Below are 23,793 nucleotides of genomic sequence, written 5' to 3'. Positions count from 1 at the left end.
TCAGCTTGTCTCCCCATCTCATTAATGAAAATCACCTGATTTTACCATGTGAAGAGTCCAGCTTCCCAGGCAATGCTGCAGTCAATGAGTTTTCCTGGCCATTGCATCTTCATTTCCTCTCCCTTTTCTACTGTGTGCTGACTTACATGCTGCCCCTATGTTTGGAAAGCCCTCCCAAAATCCATTCACCACCTCTGGAAAAAAACAAAACAAAACAACCCATCAGGGGTTTCAGTAGATAACCAAAGGCTCCCAGGGTGATGCTGTGGCTTATATGGCTAATGTGGTCCTTGGATGTATACATAGGAGAATATTGAGTAGGAGTAGAGAGGTGGGTTCCTGCCTCCAATAGGTTTTAAGGCCAGAAGGTACCATTAGGTCATCTGACCTCAACCTCAGAGGTGTTACCTCTGCATTGTTTCTTCTTGTTGTCCTTCATGACCAAAGATGACCTGTTGTGAGTACAGTTGTGGCTAAAAAGACCAGAGTGCAAGTGGCAGTCCTTTCCACGTGACGTGCATAATGCGGAGGAAGAGATTACAATCTGTGCCTGCTGAGTCTGCTGCTGTTTATGACTCAGCCTCTGTGCCTCAAGATCCATATGGTAGTTAATCTTGAATTGGGTAACCCCATTGTTGACTATTGCTTGCCAGCATGATCTGTCTGGTGCTGACAACTTCCAGCTGTCAATGTCACTGTTGCACTGTTTTAAGTTATGCTTCAGCGTATCCTTGAAGCGTTTCTTCTGGCCGCCTCATATGCAGTTGCTCACTTTCAGCTCACCATATGGCAACTGCTTTGGCCATTCTGGTGTCATCCATCCTCGACACATGACCAGCCCAGTGTAACTGTGATGCGATAAACATGGCTTCAATCCTGTGGGGTATCTACGTTCCAGAACCTCGTTACTGATAGCTTTATTTTGCCACTTCATGCAGAGTATGCCATGCAGATGTTGTAAACGGAACTTATCTGGAAGCTTAATGTGATGCCTATAGTAGGTCCAAGTCTCACACTCATACAGCAAGTTGGACAGCATAACTGCTTTATAGACTTTTTTTAACTTGGTTTTGAAGCTTAATACAATGTTGCTGCCAGACTCTGCTTGATAGTCTGCCAAATGATGAACTGGCTTTGTTGATAAGACTTGTCAGCTCCTTGTCTATGGTAACATCATTCAACAATATACTACCAAAATAGCTGAAGTCCATAACAGCATTCAGCTGTGTGTTGCTAACGGTGACTTTTGGTTCACGTAGGGTCTCCCTGGTGCAGGTTGATACATGACCTCTGTCTTTTTCAGATTGCTTGTCCGCTAGTACCTTTCTGCAGACACTGTGAATCTGTCCATAATCAATTGTGTATCTTCTAGAGTACGTGCCTCTAGAGCACAGTAATCAGCTTACAGTATCTCATGAACAGTTGCTGTGAAGACCTTCCTGGAAGATAGCAGCCTGTTCAGAGTCAATAATTTTCCAGAGGATTGGAAAAGTATCCTTATACCAGCATTCAGGTCTCTTGTAGCATCAGTAAGCATAGCTGCATAGAAGAGATTAAACAAGAGTGCACCAATTATGCAACCCTGCGTAATACCTTTAGTAATAGTAAATGGGTCAGACAGAACGCCATCTACGCAGGCTCATCCAAGCATTCCATCATGAAATTGCCTCAGAATGTTAGTGAATTTTTCTGGACAACCAAACTTAGGTTATAATTGTCAAAGCCCAGGTCTACTGACAGTGTCAATAAAGCTCAGTCAATAAAGACCGTGTAAAGGTCATGTTGCTGTTCTCTGCATTTCTCCTACATCTAATGGGCTACAAATATCATGCTGTGATGTTCCCTTCGGGTGATGTCTGGACCAGTGATCCGCGAGGTCCCTCCACTCCTCGACTCTGGGAGCCAGCCTGACCCTGCTCTGCTGTGAGAACCCCCACTCCCGGGCTGGTCACCCACGGCCGATGGCATGTCAGCTGCTCCTTGGATTGTGCAACCGAATGACGCTAGCCAATACCCCCAGTCCCAGACACAACTCTAGGAACCTCCCTCTTCCAGTGTCCCGTTATGCCTGCTGGACCTGCCAGCTTCTATGAGTTTGTCAGTTTCACAAAGAAATTGATATGTACCAGGCTTGTTATCCCAAGGAAAGTCTCTGACACACTTCAAACCAAACGCACTGCTTCAGGTAGAATAAACAAACAGATTATTTAACTATAAAGATAAATTTTAAGTGATTATAAGTCAAAGCACAAGAAGTCAGGTTTAGTCACGTGAAATAAAAGCAAAACGCATTCTAAGTTGATCTTAACACTTTCAGTGCCCTTACAAAGTTACATGCTTCTCACCACAGGCTGGCTGGTTGCCCTTCAGCCAGGCTCTCCCCTTTGATCTGCACTTCAGTCGCTTGGTGGTGGTGTCTGTAGATGTAGGTGGAAGAGAGAGGAAGAGCGTGGCAAAGTCTCTCCCTTTTATTATGTTCTTTCTTCCCTCTTGGCTTTGCCCCCCCCCACTTCAGAGTCAGGTGAGCATTATCTCATTGAAGTCCCAAACTGGACAAAGGAAGGGGAGGTGACTCACTTGAGAGTCCAACAGATAGATCCTTTTGTTGCTGCCTAGGCCAGCGTCCTTTGTTCTTGTGAGGTGGAGCTGGGTTTGTCCCATACTGCCCTGATGAATTGTGAACTGCCTCTCTGCTCTTGGAGCATTTTTGCCTGGGCTTATTTTAAGCCATGAGGATACAGTTTCAGCCTCGTAACGACATACATGAAATTATAACCTATAACATTACTGTAACAAGAAAAGGAGTACTTGTGGCACCTTAGAGACTAACCAATTTATTTGAGCATAAGCTTTCGTGAGCTACAGCTCACTTCATCGGATGCATACTGTGGAAACTGTAGAAGACATTATATACACAGAGACCATGAAACAATACCTCCTCCCACCCCACTCTCCTGCTGGTAATAGCTTATCTAAAGTGATCACTCTCCTTACAATGTGTATGATAATCAAGGTGGGCCATTTCCAGCATAAATCCAAGTTTAACCAGAACGTCGGGGGGGGGAGGAAAAAACAAGAGGAAATAGGCTACCTTGCATAATGACTTAGCCACTCCCAGTCTCTATTTAAGCCTAAATTAATAGTATCCAATTTGCAAATGAATTCCAATTCAGCAGTTTCTCGCTGGAGTCTGGATTTGAAGTTTTTTTGTTTTAAGATAGCGACCTTCATGTCTGTAATTGTGTGACCAGAGAGATTGAAGTGTTCTCCGACTGGTTTATGAATGTTATAATTCTTGACATCTGATTTGTGTCCATTTATTCTTTTACGTAGAGACCGTCCAGTTTGACCAATGTACATGGCAGAGGGGCATTGCTGGCACATGATGGCATATATCACATTGGTGGATGTGCAGGTGAACGAGCCTCTGATAGTGTGGCTGATGTTATTAGGCCCTGTGATGGTGTCCCCTGAATAGATATGCGGGCACAGTTGGCAACGGGCTTTGTTGCAAGGATAGGTTCCTGGGTTAGTGGTTCTGTTGTGTGGTATGTGGTTGTTGGTGAGTATTTGCTTCAGGTTGCGGGGCTGTCTGTAGGCAAGGACTGGCCTGTCTCCCAAGATTTGTGAGAGCAGACTCCAGCGAGAAACTGTTGAATTGGAATTCATTTGCAAATTGGATACTATTAATTTAGGCTTAAATAGAGACTGGGAGTGGCTAAGTCATTATGCAAGGTAGCCTATTTCCCCTTGTTTTTTCCTATCCCCCCCCCCGACGTTCTGGTTAAACTTGGATTTGTGCTGGAAATGGCCCACCTTGATTATCATACACATTGTAAGGAGAGTGATCACTTTTAGATAAGCTATTACCAGCAGGAGAGTGGGGTGGGAGGAGGTATTGTTTCATGGTCTCTGTGTATATAATGTCTTCTGCAGTTTCCACAGTATGCATCCGATGAAGTGAGCTGTAGCTCACGAAAGCTTATGCTCAAATAAATTGGTTAGTCTCTAAGGTGCAACAAGTACTCCTTTTCTTTTTGCGAATACCGACTAACACGGCTGTTACTCTGAAACCTGATTACTGTAACAACAATGCTCAGTGCATCATGAGCCTTCCGAAGACACTCGACATGACACACTTTGCATTGGGTGCCACACAGTCATATTATAAGGATGAACATGGGGGTGTAGGGTGTTTCCCCAAGGTACAGAGCGTCTCATGGATTGTGTCCAGTTGCAGTGTCCACCCTTCAGGAAGGACGTTGAACAATTAGAAAGGCTTCAGAAACACGCTACAAGAATTGGAAACTCTGCTGTATGGTGATAGGCTAAAGGAGCTCAGTCTATTTAGCTCGACAAAGAGAAGTTTAAGAGATGGTGATTTACTCCGTGTATAAATACTTACACGGGGAGAACATTTCTGGTAATGGAGGTAATTCTTTAACAAACAGGTAGAACAAGAGCCAATGGGTGGAATTTGAACCTCGACAAATTCAAACTGGAAATAAGGTGCATATTTTTAAATGAGGGAATTAGCCATTGGACGAGATTACCAAGGAAGGTTGTAGATTCTCCGTTATTTGAAATCAAGCCTGGATGTTTTTCTAAGGGAGAGACTCTTGTTCAACCACAAGATCGTGGACTCGCTGCAGCAGTTCCTGGGTGAAATTCTGTGCCTGTTCTACGCAGGAGGTCAGACTAGATGACATAGTCCTTTCTGGTTACCCCTCCCTAAAATCCATGATGTCATCCTTTAAATCATCCCTTCTAACATTTGCCTACAAGAAGCAAACAAAGCAAAACCTCCCTAACCTGACCTTTCTGTTACATGCAGCAATCTCAGCAATGTTCAGATTTATGGATATTTTGTTTTCTTCTGAAGGCTAATGCTCATACTGAGTCACTGAGTGATTTTAATGCTCCTTCATCTCTTCCTCCTTATTGTTTGTGACCATCTCATAGTGTCACAGGTAATATTAGACCTGAAGCAAGAGTTTTGTGTCGCGGACTTTGACTTTCTACTGGGCTATGTGAAGAACTAAGTTTGTTCTTGGGCACTATAAAAATAATTTTACTGACAGCTGATTGTCTGAAGAGTTTTCCTCTTAGTCGCTTTCTAGGTTGTTGTTTTTTTTTCTTTTTAAACTTTTATCAGTGAATAACAATTCTGCTTCCTGATTGGCCGTTACATTCACTTTCCCATAATCTGTATCTATTTAGGATCTGCTATCAGGGCTGGCAAGGGTCAGACATCTCTCAGGACATTCATGCCTAGAGCCTCCCTTCTCACACATGCAGTGGGCTGCAGGGGGTCTCCTGCGATTGCTCATCCTGGCCACTGGAATGGATGACAGGTTTCAGAGTAGCAGCCCTGTTAATCTGTATCCGCAAAAAGAAAAGGAGGACTTGTGGCACCTTAGAGACTAACCAATTTATATGAGCATAAGCTTTCGTGAGTTACAGCTCACTTCATCGGATGCATGCAGTGGAAAATACAGTGGGGAAATTTTATATACACAGAGGACATGAAACAGTGGGTGTTACCATACCCACTGTAACGAGAGTGATCAGGTAAGGTGAGCTATTACCTGCAGGAGAGTGGGGGGGAAACACCTTTTGTAGTGATAATCAAGGTGGGCCATTTCCAGCAGTTGACAAGAACAGGTGAGGATCAGTGTGTGTGGGGGAATAAACATGGGTCCCTGGGGTGTTGAGGCATGTGGGTGATGGTGAGGTAGGTGTGAGAAGAGATCACGCCGATACCTTTTTATCTTGCCTCCTTTCCCCTGCTCTGTGTCCCAGCCAGGGCTCCATAGTATTTGCAAGCTTAAAGGGGTACAGGGATTTATGAGAGGAGCAGCATGGAGTGAGTTAAATCAAATGTAAAATTTAAATCACTGATTTTAATCATGATTTAAATAATCAATTTTAATTGTTTTCATTTGTACATTTTAGTTATTTTTTCTAAAGTAAGGTTGATTCTTGTTAGTTGGTAATTATTAAATCATGTTGGTTGGCAACTCAATATAGAAGCTATACTAAATTTGCTGCTGCTTTTTGCTAAGCTGGAGGCTACACTTGTCGATATACGTTTATTTAGGCAATTGTGAAGTTTAACTTACATGTATTCATTCTCTATGCTGACATGTTTTAGGTTAGAAAATGGTGAGTGGTGCATTTCTTATTTACTAGATTAATTGTTTACTTCTGATTTGTGTCAAGTTCTATTTGGATGGAAATTCAATTAAAAATGCAAAACAGCATTTTAAAAAAATAAACAACTTTAAACGTACTGGATACATATGAAAAACCTATTACAGTTTGCATTTAAAACTAACTGATTTATTAAGCAAAGGAAGTATTATCTGTAGCTAATGAATTCAGCTGGTAGTTTCTGGTCTCTGTCTTTCAAGAGTTTAGAATGAGTAGATCTTATCCTCTCACATCTAGTTTTCCTTGATCGATTGGAAGAGGAAAACAAGATTTCCTGCTTTTATCATTTCCAATTGGTTTCTTTACTTTGAATGAAGTCGTCATTGAACTGAACTAGTTGAATAAACTGAAATGAAGAAAATATTCTCTCTGCACCTATACAAGAGGCTACTGGTGTTTAAAAACTGGTTTAGTGCTTTAACAAATTCTGGCTCTAAGTGCTTTGCCAGTGACTTCCACCATTTCAGTGGTTTGACTTTCTTTAAAACTTGGAAGCAAACATACAACTTGGTGTTATTTTTTGTATTTAATTTAAATGATTGTTATAGATTATAATACATTTAGGCTTTAACATAAGTGGTCAATTTCAATTTTAATTATCAATAAGTTTTAAAAAATATCTGATTTAAATAAAAATGTCAGATTTTTACATTTTATTTAAAAAAAAAATCAATTCGTATCCACCCTGGAGAGGAGGGGCAGTGAGGCCAACTGGCTGCATGTTCAGAATATGCCAGGGTGGGCCTCAGCTTCATTCCCTTTGGACTCAAGTTACTGGTGTGTACTTACAGCTCTAACTCCAGTTTAAGTAGTTTATCTGGGAGAGAGCCTGCACTATGATGTGTCAGCAAAACAGGCCAATGCAACTTGGACAAGGTTTTTAGCTATAGGGACAGAGAGAAGAGGGTATGCCTCAGAGCTGAGAAGAATGGACAGCCATTGTGACTTCAAAAATCATGTGCAAACACACAACAAGAGATTTGCTTATAAAGCATGATCTTTAAAATAAAAGGAGAAGAGCATGTCTTTTTGGTCTGGCTTCTGCTTTTCAGTCTCTTCAGAGGGGTAGTTCAGGTCTCTGTGAGCGTGCAGGGTAAGGATGGAAATACATTCTGAAACATACACCAAGTGCACATGTACGAATCTATTCTCTTCTGCTTAGGTTCTTATTCCACACTCATCATCATGGTATCTAGGCATCTCCCCCAGATGTGGGCTCCATGTTACCTTTTTCAACTCTCAGGGTGACAGCTTTTTGCTCTGTGAGTCCCTGCTCCGGGCACTCTCCAGCTTCTCCCAGGCAGTTCTGAAGGTGGAGAGAACAAATCTGGAGGGAGGAAGTCTGTATGCTCCCAGTGTTCTCTCCAGAGGGCTCATCCAGATAGGACAGGAGTGTAGGAAACTGTGCAAATAAACCCAAACACCAGATATCCACACTGTGTCATGTTCCACCTCTGATCATTAATAAGTGCCATGGGGTAAAGCTTTGGTCAGTGATTCTCTTCTCAGTTGTTACTGGTCCCTTTTCCCTTTCTCTCCAGGTATTCTGCTACCCACAGGCTTCCTTATCCAGGGAGAAGGTCTTGCCAATGCACCAGACTAGTGTGGAGGGGGTGGAAGACATGTCCATGCTGGGAGACCTGCATGAGGCTGCTATCCTGCTCAACCTGCATCAGCGCTACCAACAGGACAGCATATATGTAAGTGTCTAAGCTGGGTGACGTCCATGGTGGCTGATGCCCTCTGTTTATCTTCTGGAGCTGCCAACTTACATATAGAATATTGATTTGAACAATGTCCTCTGAGCTACAGAGACTGTTCCCAGTGGATAAAGAGGGAATTCCCTCTCCTCTGCATGTACATTGAATCCTAGGTTTCTCTTGCTCCCCCCGCCCACAAGCCTTAAGCTCCTGTAATTCCCCTGCTTCAAAAGAGGGGCTTACCCTCCTTTTGGTAAGGAAGAAAAGTCCCTGTCCGTGGATATTCCGTTCTGGGCTTTGGGATGGTTTTGCAGGGCTGTTTCTCTTCTGTGCTTCTGAGTTTATGACATTATATTCCTTGTGTCCCCCGAGTCCCCAGCTCTTGCTGATCTGAATACAGTTGGGCAGAGGTTATAGGTTGATCAAATGGCCAGTAAGGATTAGAAGGTGTGTAGTGGTTCTCCAAGTGATTGTGCCTTTGTGTAGTGCACTTCATGTTGCATATGTACTCCATGCACTAAGGACTGGAGATTTTCCCTTATCAGTGTCCATGTGGTCTGCACATCTATCCAGTCCACTACTCATACTTTGCACCAAAGGAAGAAAGGGGGCTGCCGGACTGCCATCTTCGTTCCTTCTTACCACTCGTGTTCTAAGGTGGAGCTTCAGTGCTTGTGCTGACTTCAGCTTTTCTATACATATTTTTTTTTAACGTTTTTAAAAAATTCTTAATTAGCTAGCTCTATAGTAAGGTTAGTTAAGCGATAGCTTAGGGCAGGGATAGTCTATTATTTTTTGTCAAGGTTCAGACTCCAGAGAAAATAATAATAAAAAAATCAACAATAATAAGTAAGTAAATAGATTTTGGGATCCATTCAAAAGCGTTTGGCAGTCCAGATTTGGCTCACGATCTGTCTGTTGACTACACCTGGCTTAGCTGTTCGGTTCTTTATTTGGAACCCCTCTTGTGGAAGGGAAGGTGTTGCTGCACGCCTTCCAGCTTGACCTGCCAACGGTTGCGGGGAGTGAGTTGCGATGCATGCCACAAGCTCTTTCCAGTCACAGACTACCACTATGCTTGTCTGTACTGCCTGGGGGACGCGCACATCCTTTCCAGCTGCAGTATCTGCAGGTCCTTCCCAAATAGAATTGTGCAGTCCAGGGAGTTTTGGCTCTGAAATTCCCTCATAGAAGAAACCACGAAAGCGGGAACAACAACTGACTGGGGAGACTCCCCGCCCCCATACATCATCCTGAAGAAGGTAGGAGTGGCTCCTCTTCTTCTTTGGTTCTGGGCGGCTTCAAGACCTTTACCCCACCTCTGGCTCCGAGAGACTCTGGAGATCAGAGCCAGGGCAGATGGGGAAGGGCTCCAAAAGAACAAGAGGGAAGGTTCCCTGTTCAAGCCCTCTAACAAGAGGCAGGAGTCCCCATCCCATCACAAGTCATTAGGAGCTTCATTCTCCAAAGTGGGACTGTCCGGTACTAGGAAGGATTGGACCAGGACTTCTTTGAAGGCCAAAATTGCAGCACCCTCTGGTACTGGGACTGCTTCTTCAGCACCAAATCCCACATCAGTGCCGCTGGAACCAGTGCACACTTCAGTGATCTGAGCTGTGGAGATGTCTCCATCTTCTCTGGTTCACTTCTCAGCTCTGGAAGACCTTCTGTTGCTCCTGGACCTGGAGTCATCACTCTTCTCCAGGCCTCATTTCCTGACACTGGGACCCCAGCTGGCACCGATATCTCGAAGGTAGAATCATAGAATATCAGGGTTGGAAGGGACCTCAGGAGGTCATCTAGTCCAACCCCCTGCTCAAAGCAGGACCAATCCCCAACTAAATCATCCCAGACAGGGATTTGTCAAGCCTGACCTTAAAAACTTCTAAGGAAGGAGATTTCACCACCTCCAGAGGTAACCCATTGCAGTGCTTCACCACCCTCCTAGTGAAAAAGTTTTTCCTAATATCCAACCTAAACCTCCCCCACTGCAACTTGAGACCATTACTCCTTGTTCTGTCATCTGGTACCACTGAGAACAGTCTAGAGCCATCCTCTTTGGAACCCCGTTTCAGGTAGTTGAAAGCAGCTATCAAATCCCCCCCATTCTTCTCTTCTACAGACTAAACAATCCCAGTTCCCTCAGCCTCTCCTCATAAGTCATGTGTTCCAGTCCCCTAATCATTTTTGTTGCCCTCCGCTGGATGCTTTCCAATTTTTCCACATCCTTCTTGTACTGTGGGGTCCAAAACTGGACACAGTACTCCAGATGAGGCCTCACCAATGTTGAATAGAGGGGAACAATCGCGTTCCTCGATCTGCTGGCAATGCCCCTACATATACATCCCAAAATGCCATTGGTCTTCTTGGCAGCAAGGGCACACTGTTGACTCATATCACTCTTCTCATCCACTGTAACCCCTAGGTCCTTTTCTGCCGAACTGCTGCTTAGCCATTCGGTCCCTAGTCTGTAACAGTGCATGGGATTCTTTGGTCCTAAGTGCAGGACTCTGCACTTGTCCTTGTTGAACCTCCTCAGATTTCTTTTGGCCCAATCCTCTCATTTGTCTGGGGCCCTCTGTATCCTATCCCTACCCTCCAGCGTGTCTACCTCTCCTCCCAGTTTAGTGTCATCTGCAAACTTGCTGAGGGTGCAATCCACACCATCCTCCAGATCATTTATGAAGGTATTGAACAAAACCAGCCCCAGGACCGACCCTTGGGGCACTCCGCTTGATACCAGCTGCCAACTAGACATGGAGCCATTGATCACTACCCGTTGAGCCCGACAATCTAGCCAACTTTCTATGTACCTTATAGTCCATTCATCCAGCCCATACTTCCTTAACTTGCTGGCAAGAATACTGTGGGAGACTGTGTGAAAAGCTTTGCTAAAGTCAAGGAACAACCCGTCCAGTGCCTTCCCCTCATCCACAGAGCCAGTTATCTCGTCATAGAAGGCAATTAGATTAGTCAGGCATGACTTGCCCTTGGTGAATCCATGCTGACTGTTCCTGATCACTTTCCTCTCCTCTAAGTGCTTCAGAATTGTTTCCTTGAGGACCTGCTCCATGATTTTTCCAGGGACTGAGGTGAGGCTGACTGGCCTGTAGTTCCCAGGATCCTCCTCCTTCCCTTTTTAAAAGATGGGCACTACATTAGCCTTTTTCCAGTTGACCGGAACCTCCCCCAATCGCCATGAGTTTTCAAAGATAATGGCCAATGGCTCTGCAATCACATCCGCCAGCTTCTTTAGCGCACTCGGATGCAGCGCATCCGGCCCCATGGACTTTTGTGATCGTCCAGCTTTTCTAAATAGTCCCGAACCACTTTTCTCCACAGAGGGCTGGTCACCTCCTCCCCATGCTGTGCTGCCCAGTGCAGTAGTCTGGGAGCTGACCTTGTTTGTTAAGACAGAGGCAAAAAAAGCATAGAGTACATTAGCTTTTTCCACATCCTCTGTCACTAGGTTGCCTCCCTCATTCAGCAAGGGGCCCACGCTTTCCTTGACTTTCTTCTTGTTGCTAACATACCTGAAGAAACCCTTCTTGTTACTCTTGACATCTCTTGCTAGCTGCAACTCCAAGTTGATTTGGCCTTCCTGATTTCATTCCTGCATGCCCGAGCAATATTTTTATACTTTTCCCTGGTCATTTGTCCAATCTTCCACTTTTTGTAAGCTTCTTTTTTTGTTTAAGATCAGCAAAGATTTCACTGTTAAGCCAAGCTGGTCGCCTGTCCTATTTACTATTCTTTCTACACATCGGGGTCGTTTGTCCCTGTAACCTCGATAAGGATTCTTTAAAATACAGCCAGCTTTCCTGGACTCCTTTCCCCCTCATGTTATTCTCCCAGGGGATCCTGCCCATCAGTTCCCTGAGGGAGTCAAAGTCTGCTTTTCTGAAGTCCAGGGTCCGTATTCTGCTGCTCTCCTTTCTTCCCTGTGTCAGGATCCTGACCTCGACCATCTCATGGTCGCTGCCTCCCAGGTTCCCATCCACTTTTGCTTCCCCTACGAATTCTTCCCAGTTTGTGAGCAGCAGGTCAAGAAGAGCTCTGCCCCTAGTTGTTTCCTCCAACACTTGCACCAGGAAATTGTCCCCTACATTTTCCAAAAACTTCCTGGATTTTCTGTGCACCGCTGTATTGCTTTCCCAGCAGATATCAGGGTGATTGAAGTCTCCCATGAGAACCAGGGCCTGCGATCAAGTAACTTCCGTGAGTTGCCGGGAGAAAGCCTCGTCCACCTCATCCCCCTGGTCCGGTGGTCTATAGCAGACTCCCACCACGCCATTACCCTTGTTGCTCACGCTTCTAAACTTAATCCAGAGACTCTCAGGTTTTTCTGCAGTTTCATACTTGAGCTCTGAGCAGTCATACTGCTCCCTTACATACAGTGCAACTCCCCTACCTTTTCTGCCCTGCCTGTCCTTCCTGAACAGTTTACATCCATCCATGACAATACTCCAGTCATGTGAGTTATCCCACCAAGTCTCTGTTATTCCAATCACATCATAATTCCTTGACTGTGCCAGGACTTCCAGTTCTCCCTGCTTGTTTCCCAGGCTTCTTGCATTTGTGTATAGGCACTTGAGATAACTTGCTGATCGTCCTTCTTTCTCAGTATGAGGCAGGAGCCCTGCCCTCTCGCGTGCTCCTGCTCGTGCTTCCTCCCGGTATCCCACTTCCCCACTTACGTCAGGGCTTTGGTCTCCTTCCCCCGGTGAACCTAGTTTAAAGCCCTCCTCACTAGGTTAGCCAGCCTGCTTGCTAAGATGCTCTTCCCTCTCTTTGTTAGGTGGAGCCCGTCTCTGCCTAGCACTCCTCCTTCTTGGAACACCATCCCATGGTCAGAGAATCCAAAGCCTTTTCTCCAACACCACCTGCGTAGCCACTCATTGACTTCCACGATTCGACGGTCTCTACCCAGGCCTTTTCCTTCCACAGGGAGGATGGACAAGAAAACCACTTGCGCCTCAAACTCCTTTATTCTTCTTCCCAGAGCCACGTAGTCTGCAGTGATCCGCTCAAGGTCATTCTTGGCAGTATCATTGGTGCCCACGTGGAGAAGCAGGAAGGGGTAGCGATCCAAGGGCTTGATGAGTTTCAGCAGTCTCTCCATCACATCGTGAATCCTAGCTCCTGATAAGCAGCAGACTTCTCAGTTTTTCCGGTCAGGGCAGCAGATAGATGACTCAGTCCCTCTGAGGAGGGAGTCCCCGACCACCACCACCCGCCTCCTTCTCTTGGGAGCGCTGGTCGTGGAACCCCGATCCCTAGGACAGTGCATCTCATGCCTTCCAATCGGCGGAGTCTCCTTCTGCTCCCTTCCCTCAGATGTATCATCTAGTCCACTCTCCGCATTAGTACCTGTGGAGAGAACATGAAAACGGTTGCTTACCTGTATCTGCGTTGCTGGTACATGGACACTCCCCTTTCTTCTTCTGGAGGTCACATGCTGCCAAATTTCTTCACTGTCGTCCTGTCCCCACTGCACAGCCTGCTCTGAATCGTCAGAATGTTGTGTCTGTAGAAGCGTATCCTGACGTCAGTCCAGGAAATCTTTCTCTTATGCAACGCAGGGTCGATACCTGTTGCTCCAGACCATGAACCTTCTCTTCCAATATGGAGACCAGCTTGCACTTTGTACAGACAAAGTCATTTCTGTCCTGTGGAAGAAAGACAAACGTGGCACATCCAGTGCAGGTCACAAGAGCTGAACGCTCACCATCCATATTACCTTCCTTCTTCGAGCTTCCTCAGGAGTTGTAGTAACTACTCAGAGAAACTGGCAAGATGTAAGCCTCAGTGGGCTCTCCCCAGACAAACTCCCTCTGTTAGTCTCTCTGCTGTTTGCTGCTCAGCTGGTTCTCAGCTGACTGGCTTTTTATAACAGTCAGGCCCACTCAAGGCTCACCTGGAACAAAGCACTCCCAATTCACACTTTTAAAACAATCAAGCACATGGTCAAACTGTCCAACTGTCCCCGCAACAGACACTCTGATACTCACCAACACAGCCCCCCAATGCAGCACTTAGCATACCTCCTCTCGGACAGATCCCTGGCAAACTCCCTCTGTTTGCTGCTCTGCTCTCTTCACCTGCGGGCATGGTACTTGGATGGATGTCAAGTTAGATAGGGCCTGTTCGATTAATGTCAAGGGCATCCTGATCAGCAGTAGAAAGAAAGCTACCAAGAACATAGGTGCTAACTTTTCCCGGCGCTGGTGGGTGCTCAATGCCACCCCACCCTGAATCCACCCCTGCCCTGCCCCCATTCCAACCCCTTCCCCAAAGTCTCCGCCCCCTCTCTGCTCCTACTGGACTCCTTCCCCAAATCCCGGCCCTGGCCCCACCTCTTCTCCGAGTGTGCTGCGTTCCTCCTTGTTTCCCCTCCCTCCCATTGCTTGCTGCCGTGAAACAGCTGTTTTGTGGCGGCAAGCTCTGGGAGCTAGGGGGAGAAGCGGGGCCGCGGTGCACTCAGGGGAGGTGAGCTGCTGTGGGGGGGCAGGGCGGGGAGCTGATGGTGGGTGAAGAACACCCACCAATTTTTCCCCGTTGGTGCTCCACCCACAGAGTTGGCACCTATGACCAAGAAATATTATGAAGCAAAGTGGAATGGGTTTATGTTTATGTTTTGGTGTAACCAACAAGGAATTTCCCCTTTACGGGCTAAGATTCCAGATGTATTGGACTGCCTTTTGTCCTTAAAATCCTGGGTGCTATCTGTTAGCTCCCTCGGAGTACACCTAATGGCTGTCAGTGTGTTTCATCCCCCCGTAGACAACTACTCTGTGTTTTCACACCCACTCATGGCCCAGTTCCTGAAGGGCATGATTTAAGTCTTCTCTGTGTTGGCAAAACTGGTACCACTCCAGGACTTGAACTTTGTTTTATCAGTTCTCACTAAGTTTCCATTTGAGCCCCAAGCATCCCACTCTCTACTACATCTTTCTGTGAAGGTAGCATTTTTGGTCACTCTTATGTCAGTCAGAAGAATTGGGGAGCTAAGGATGCTTGTGGCTGACCCTCCCCCATACAGTTTTCCACAGGGATAGGATATCTATGAGGTTACATTCTAAATTTATCCCTAAGGTGGTGTCAGACTTGCACATCAACCAAAGGATCCCTCTTCCAATGTTTTACCCTAAACCTCATTCTAGCAGTGGAGAGGTGGCACTCACTGGACATGCAGAGGGCTCTTGCAGGTTACTTGGTAAAAATGAAATCCTTTTGAAAGGCCCCTAGACTCTTTGCCTCATTCATGGAACATATGCAAGGGGAGAGGCCATTTCCTCCCAAAGGCTGTCTAGATAATCCTTAGTCCTGCCTTGAGTGCAGGGGACTGGAGTAGATGACCTGTAAGGTCCCTTACAGTTCTAGGATTCTGTGAAATGGATCTCAGGGTGCATCCAACTCTGCTATGAGATTAACATCTCCTTTGAGGGCAGCATGAAAACTCATTTGACTAGACTTCAGGCAGCACGGATCATTTCCCTTTGAGAAATCCCTATTTCCCTGTTGCTGACTTCTATAGAGCAGCAATTTGGAGTTCCAGTCACACCTTCACTGGGCAGGGTGGTTCTGCAATCTGTTGTGTCATAGGACTCCAGCCCCCACCTCCTTATAAAGATGCTGCTGGTGAATCACCTGAAGTGAACTACACATAGGGACAGTCACTCAGAGAAGGCTGGGTTGCTCAGCTTGTAGTAGTTTGAGGTTTTTGATGTGTTGTCCCTATGTGCCACTACCTGCCTTCCTTCCTCACTGTCTGGTTTTCCTCTACTGGGAGTTAGGGGTGGAAAAAGAACTAAGATGGTGGCTATCTGGCAGCCCCATTTATTTCTTTGATGTGGAGTCCAAGAAAAGTGGGGGTGTTTGCGTGGGCCCACAGGCACGGCTAGGGAAAAATCTCTAGTCCTAGGTGCATGGAGCAGATATGTAACCTGAAGTGCACTAACCATAGGGAAAATAAATCTTGAATAGTTCAAATTACGACCAGGTGAGTAACCCATCCTTTCTGAATGGTGAATATAGGTTTTGGCCCAAGTATCTCGAGTAACTTGGGCAAATATGATCCATCATTGAAAAGAACCAAGAAAGAGCAACTATTGCCAGACTCTGCCCCCTTACTGTTCAGTAATGTCTGTTGTTGGCTGGCTCTGGCCCCTCTCCAAGAGGACTACACAAAGCCCCTGTCACATAGATACAGTTTCTGAATTTCCTTTTAAACCCTGTGGGACAGAGTTCTCTGGTGCACCTCCAACCAAGGAGTTTCCAGGAGTGACCTACATACAGGACAAGGGGTGCAGGATGGGGTGACCATGCTTTTGAGAAGACCCCTTTAGGGTTTAAGGAAAAGAGATTGAAAGGGGCTCACTGTGCTTTACCTGTGCCCAAAGCTCTTCAGAGTGTGACAGTAAAATGTGAATCTCCAAATGTGTTGCCTAGCAACTGTTACTAAGGCAACAACACTATATTCATCTTGTATTCCAGTAAATGGTCAATTAAGTTACCTGGTTTCTAGAAAGTCGCCTGTCTATATTGGGATTTGAAGGAGACTGCAAATTCTCTCTCTTTCTCATAGTACTTTGAGTAGTGTCAGGCACACTGACATCACTTAAATCATAAAAATAGCAACCTTGTTCCCTAACCCTCTCCTCATAGCTCTGACTGTCTGACTCTTCCTCTTGTTCATCCTCTGCCGTATCTCATTCTTCAGTATCATTTCTCTGTTCTGGTTCCTAGGGTTATGCCTAGTATATGAGAGGGGGATTGAAAGAGGCAAGGGATGCAATTAATGATGTTTCAGAAATAGTTGAAATATTAAATACCTTTTCAACTAGAAGAAGTCTGGAAAAATTAGGAAGAAAGATCTTGTTAAAATAACTACCAATTGAGAGGAGGTCAAGGAATACCTGGCTAATTAAAACACAAATAAACCCCATAAACCAGACAGTCGAACAGATGTGTTAGAGGGCTTATTCCTTCACCCTCCCACTTCCCTGGTTCTTCTTGCGTGAACAGAGAGCAACAATATCCGAAGTCCAAAGGTGCAAACAATTCTATGTTTATTGGGGTGAACTTTCAGCAAGCTTAAATCCAAGTTCCTTTTTCCTTATTTTTGAATCCAAGCTTACTTCCTGTTTGCCCCTAATTTATACAGTAGTATTCTCAGCTATACCTTAACCAATCATTTCACTGAAATTTACGTAACCAAGTCTAACATATTGTAACATGAATAGCTAACCAATTATACTCCACCACCTTAATTAGTTTACACCTAGCAAAATTAATTACACAGCAGACAGAAACAATCACAGAACCAGACAGAGACCATGCAAATAAACAATAGCAAAGTGGGAACTATAATAGCAAAACAATACAGAAGTGAGGATTTCACAACTACATCTATAAAGACATAAGGGTTTGCCAACTATGTCAATTGATTATAAATAAATAGGTTATAAATGAGTTCTTACCAAACAGAAAACTATCAAACTAAATTTCCTTTTACATCTTCTAGGCTCTTCCCTTTCTCTGGAGGTGATAGATTGGATCACCTTTCCAACAGCCCCAGATTGCCTTATTTCAATATGACTGATTTGAAATGTGTGAAGACATGACCTTACATTTTCCAGCTTATGGCTGCTCTCACTGCTAAACCAAAGGCCTGAGCTAAGCACAGGGCCTCAGACTGTCACAGGGGGAGAAGGCCTTTACACAGGCAGACAGTGATTTTGATTCTTTCTTTTATACCTCTATTACTAGCTAAATGATAAACATAGACCTAAATTCTTAAAGTAGAGGCCTTTACAGACAGGCCTGAATAGCTATACCCTAACAACATGCACTCCGGGGAATTAGTAAACTAAATTACTGCTTGTGACGTTCCCCTCTCGTGTTATCTGGACAGCGATCTGCTAGGTCACTCCAATCCTTGACTCTGGGAGCCAGCCTGACCCTGCTCTGCTGTGAGAACCCTCACTCCTGGGCTGTTCACGCACGACCTCTGACATGTAAGCTGCTCCCAGCTACTTGCAACCGAATAACACTAGCCGATATCTCTGGTCCCAGCCACAACCCTAGGAACCTGTCTTGCAGTGTCCAGATATGCCCGCTGGACACTGCAAGCTTATATGAGTTCATTAATTTAACAAAGAAATTTATATGCACCAGGCTTGTTATCCCAAGGGGAGTCTCTGACATGCTTCAAACCAAAATGCACTGCTTCAGGTAGGATAAACCAATTTATTAACTACAACAATAGATTTTAAGTGATGATAAGTCAAAGCACAACAAGACGGATTTGGTCAAGTGAAATAAAAGCAAAACACATTCTAAGCTGATCTTAACACTTTCAGTGTCCTTACAAACTTAGATGCTTCTCGTCACAGGCTGGCTGGTTGCCCTTCAGCCAGGCTCTTCCCTTTGATCAGCACTTCAGTTGCTTGGTGGTGGTGTCTGTAGATGGAGGTGGAAGAGAGAGAGAGCATGGCAAGCGTCTCTCCCTTTTATCATGTTCTTTCTTCCCTCTTGCTTTGCCACCCCCCTTCAGAGTCAAGCGAGCATTACCTCATCATAGTCCCAAACTGACCAAAGGAAGGGGGGTGACTCACTCAAGAGTCCAACAGATCCTTTGTTGCGGCCTAGGCCAATGTCCTTTATTCCTGTGAGGCTGCGTTTGCCCATACATGCCCTGATGAGGTGTGAACTGCCCCTCTGCTCTTGGAGAATTTTTGCCTGGGCTTGTTTTAAATCATGAGGATACATTTTCAGCCTCATAACTATATACATGAAATTATAACCTTTAACATTATTATAACATTACTATAACAACAATGCTCAGTGCATCATGAGCCTTCCGAAGACACTCGACATGACACACTTTGCATTGGATACCACACAATCATATTATAAGGATGAACATGGGGGTGTAGGGTGTTCCCCCAAGGTACAGCGCGTCACATTGTGTCCTTGAGTATTCATGAAAGTCATGAACATATGGGAGAGGTACCAGAAAACCGGAGGAACATAGGAATGGCCATACTGGGTCAGATGAGGGGTCCATCTAGCTCAGTGTCCTGTCTTCTGACAGTGGCTGGTGTCAGATGCTTCAGAGGAAATGAACAGAACAAGGCACCTTTGAGTGATCCATCTCCTGTAGTCCCGTCCTAGCTTCTGGCAGTTGGAGCATGGGGTTGTGTCCCTGACCATCTTGGCTAATAGTCATTGATGGACCTATCCTCTGGGAATTGACCTAATTCTTTTTTGAGCCCAGTTATACTTTTGGCCTTCACAACATCCCACGGCAACAAGTTCCCATAGTGGTTGACTGTGTGTTATTGAAAAAGTACTTCCTTTTGTTTGTTTTAAACCTGCTGCCTATTAATTTTATCAGGTGACTCCTAGTTCTTGTGTTGTGTGAAGGAGTAAATCACACTTCCTTATTCATGTTGTCCACACCATTCATGATTTTATATATCTCTATCATATCCCCCCTTAGTTGTGTCTCTTCTAAGATAAACAGTTCCAGATTTTTTAATCTTCCCTCTTACGGAAGCTGTTCCATATCCCGAATAATTTTTGTTGTCCTTCTCTGAACCTTTTTCAGTTCTAATATATCTTTTTTCAGATGGGGTGACCAGAACAGTACATGGTTTTCAAGGTGCGGGCCTACCATAGATGTATATGATGGCATTAGGTTTTTTTCAGTTTTATTATCTTTCTCTTTCCTTATGGTTCCTAACGTTCTGTTAGCTTTTTTAACTGCTGCTGCACGTTGAGCGGATGTTTTCAGAAAACTATCTGTGACGACTCCAAGATTGCTTTCTCGAATGGTAACTGCTAATTTTGACCCTATCATTTTCATAGAATATCAGGGTTGGAAGGGACCTCAGGAGGTCATCTAGTCCAACCCCCTGCTCAAAGCAGGACCAATCCCCAACTAAATCATCCCAGCCAGGGATTTGTCAAGCCTGACCTTAAAATCTTCAAAGGAAGGAGATTCCATCACCTCCCTAGGTAACGCATTCCAGTGCTTCACCACCCTCCTTAGTGAAAAAGTTTTTCTTAATATCCAACCTACACCTCCCCCTCTGCAACCTGAGACCATTACTTCTTGTTCTGTCATCTGGTACCACTGAGAACAGTCTAGATCCATCCTCTTTGGAACCCCCTTTCAGGTAGTTGAAAGCAGCTATCAAATCCCCCCTCATTCTTCTCTTCTGCAAACTAAACAATCCCAGTTCCCTCAGCCTTTCCTCATAAGTCATGTGCTCCAGTCCCCTAATCATTTTTGTTGGTCTCCGCTGGACTCTTTCCAATTTTTCCACATCCTTCTTGTAGTGTGGGGCCCAAAACTGGACACAGTACTCCAGATGAGGCCTCACCATTGTCGAATAGAGGGGAACGATCACGTCCCTCGATCTGCTGGCAATGCCCCTACATTTACATCCCAAAATGCCATTGGCGTTCTTGGCAACAAGGTCACACTGTTGACTCATATCCAGCTTCTCATCCACTGTCACCCCTAGGTCCTTTTCTGCCGAACTGCTGCTTAGCCATTCGGTCCCTAGTCTGTAGCGGTGCATGGGATTCTTCCATCCTAAGTGCAGGACTCTGCACTTGTCCTTGTTGAACCTCATCAGATTTCCTTTGGATCAATCCTCTCATTTGTCTAGGTCGCTCTATATCCTATCCCTACCCTTCAGCGTGTCTACCTCTCCTCCCAGTTTAGTGTCATCTGCAAACTTGCTAAGGGTACAATCCGCGCCATCCTCCAGATCATTAATGAAGATATTGAACAAAATCGGCTCCAGGACCGACCCTTGTGGCACTCCACTTGATACCAGCTGCCAACTAGACATGGAGCCATTGATCACCACCCGTTAAGCCTGACGATCTAGCCAGCTTTCTATCCACCTTATAGTCCATTCATCCAGCCCATACTACTTTAACTTGCTGGCAAAAATACTGTAGAAGACCTTGTCAAAAGCTTTGCTAAAGTCAAGGAATAACCCGTCCACTGCTTTCCCCTCATCCACAGAGCCAGTTATCTCATCATAGAAGGCAATTAGATTAGTCAGGCATGATTTGCCCTTGGTGAATCCATGCTGACTGTTCCTGATCACTTTCCTCTCCTCTAAGTGCTTCAGAATTGTTTCCTTGAGGACCTGCTCCATGATTTTTCCAGGGACTGAGGTGAGGCTGTCTGGCCTGTAGTTCCCAGGATCTTCCTCCTTCCCTTTTCTAAAGATGGGCACTACATTAGCCTTTTTCCAGTCGTCCGGGACTTCCCCCAATCGCCATGAGTTTTCAAAGATAATAGCCAATGGCTCTGCAATCACATACGCCAACTCCTTCAGCACTCTTGGATGCAATGCATCCAGCCCCATGGACTTGTGCTCGTCCAGCTTTTCTAAGTAGTCCCGAACCACTTCTCCACAGAGGGCTGGTCACCTCCTCCCCATGCTGTGCTGCCCAGTGCAGCAGTCTGGGAGCTGACCTTGTTCGTGAAGACAGAGGCAAAAAAAGCATTGAGTACATTAGCTTTTTCCACATCCTCTGTCATTAGGTTGTCTCCCTCATTCAAGAAGGGGCCCACGCTTTCCTTGACTTTCTTCTTGTTGCTAACATACCTGAAGAAACCCTTCTTGTTACTCGTAACATCTCTTGCTAGGTTTTGTATGTATGTATTTTGTATGTATGGTTGGGATTATTTGTTCCAGTGCGCATTATTTTGCACTTATTACTCCTGTGGGAATTCAGCACTGCTGTGCATGTGCAGAATTTATGTCTAAGGCTAAGTTTTTGTCATGGTTATTTTTAGTAAAAGTCACGGACAGGTCTTGGGCAATAATGAAAAATTCATGGAAACCCGTGACCTGTCCTTGACTTTTACTAAAAACGCCCATGACAAAATGGGTAGCCTGGGCAGCTGGGGGGTCGTGGGGGAGGGCTGGGAGCTCCAGGGCCATCCCCGCTGTGGCTGGGAGCTGCCGGAGTCCGCACTGCTGCCTGCACTTGTCACCCGTGGTGGCTGGGAGCTCTGTGGATCCCCCACCACCTGCGGTGCATGGGAGCAGTGGGGATTCCCCCTGCCACTGCGTCCCCCCTGCCTCCCAGGGCAACCGTGAGCAGCAGAGATGACCCCTGCCGCTCGGGGTGGCTGTGAGCAGCGGGGATTCCCCCTGCCACCAGATTCACCCTACCGTCCATGGCGGCAGGGAGCAGCTCAGGTCCCTCCTGCAGCCCATGCTGGCGGGGAGCGGTGTGCCGGTCCCTCCTGCCGCCTGGGGTGGCTGTGGGCAGTGGGGATTCCCCCTGCTGCTGTGTCCCTCCTGCCGCCCGTGGCGTCTGGGAGCAGTGGATCCTCCCTGCCACCCCTGCAGCTCTCTGTCTCCGCAGGCACCAGAGGACCCTCCAGCTCCCAGCCGGCGGCTGGTTGAAGTCACAAAGGTCTTTGGAAGTCACAGATTCCATGACTTCTGTGAACAAATCACAGCCTTATTTATGCCCCTCACAGCTTTCTTTGCTTCCCTGCAGAAAAATGACTTTCTGATGGGGAAGGAAAGGGAAGTCACATGAGCAGTCAACCACAAGCATTACCAATTCACTGCCCTACCATTCGGCCTCTCAACAGCCCCCCGGGTGTTCACCAAGTGCAGGTCTGTTGTGGCTGCTTTCCTCTGTTGCCAGCAGGTGCAAGTATACCCCTACCTCGACTGGCTGCTCAGGGGCCACACCAAGGCACAGGTGCAGTCCCAAATCTGTCAGGTGCACGTTCGAGTGGCTGGGTCTCCTCCTGAACTTGCGGAAGTCGACCTTGGAACCGACCCAGAGAATAGAATTCATTGGGGGCAGTGTTAGACTCGGTTCAGGCGCGAGCTCTTCTGCCAGAGACCCGATTTCAAGCCATCACGGGCATAATTCAAAGCCTCCAGCAATTCCCAACCACAACAGCAAGGGGGTGCCCGAGTCTCCTCGGCCACATGGCTGCTTGCACTTATGTGAGCCAGCCCACCAGGCTGTGGCTCAGACCGTTGCAGGCCTGGCTCGCCTTGCCCTACTGCCCGGGGTGCGACAGCTTGAATTCAGTGATCACGGTGCTGGGGCAGGTCCTCATGTCCCTCCACTGGTGGCTCGACCCCCAAGCGGTGTGCGGAGGAGTCCCCTTCCACAACTGTGAGCCTTCCTTGTCCCTGGTTGCAGACGCGTCGGCTCTGGGATGGGGGGCGCATCTGGTAGACCTCCAGACACAGGGCCTGTGGTCGCAGGACGAGTTCTCCCTACAAATCAACATCAAGGAGCTGAGGGCATTGTGCCTCGCTTGCCAGACCTGACTGCCAGGCCAGTGTGTAGCAGTTCTGATGGACACCACCGCCATGTTTTAGATCAACAATCAGGGCGGAGCCCGTTCCGCTCTCCTATGCCAGGAGGCCCTCTGGCTGTGGGAGTTCTGCATAGCCCACTCCGTTCATCTGGAAGCATCCATTCTACCAGTTCAGAACACGCTGACGGATCACCTCAGCAGGTCCTTACGCACACACGAGCGGTTCATCCATCCGGATGTCATACACCTCATTTTCCAAAGGTGGGGGTTTCCCCAGGTCGACCTGTTTGCCACGTGGAGCAACAGGAAGTGCCCAATGTTCTGCTCCTTCCAGGTCACAGCACAGGCTCCCTCACTGACACATTCCTGCTACCCTGGAGAGGTCGCCTGCTCTACGCTTTTCCCCTGTTCCCTCTCGTGCACATTCGAACCATTGGCAACTTGCTCCTTCCTGTACCTGTCTTGGAAGGTAGCATTCCTGGTCGCCATTACTTCTGCGAAGACGGTGTCTGAGCTAAAGGCCCTCACCTCTGACCCACCTTACAT

General features: G+C 46.4%; 1 protein-coding gene across 1 annotated transcript in view; it reads left to right on the top strand.

The window, feature by feature from the left end:
* Nucleotides 1–23,793, top strand: part of LOC311528178 (unconventional myosin-X-like) — a 269,478-nt gene that overhangs the window by 48,549 nt on the left and 197,136 nt on the right. Inside the window, exon 3 of the mRNA XM_084642873.1 lies at nt 7,755–7,913. Within this exon, the coding sequence (XP_084498999.1) occupies nt 7,755–7,913 (159 nt within the window). The remainder of the gene's footprint in view (nt 1–7,754; nt 7,914–23,793) is intronic.

Source organism: Lepidochelys olivacea (genome assembly GCF_965140295.1).
Source record: "Lepidochelys olivacea isolate rLepOli2 genome assembly, chromosome: 11".
Classification (NCBI taxonomy): domain Eukaryota; kingdom Metazoa; phylum Chordata; order Testudines; family Cheloniidae; genus Lepidochelys; species Lepidochelys olivacea.
Note: the sequence above shows the minus strand (reverse complement) of the source record. Positions and strands in the feature narration are given on the sequence as shown.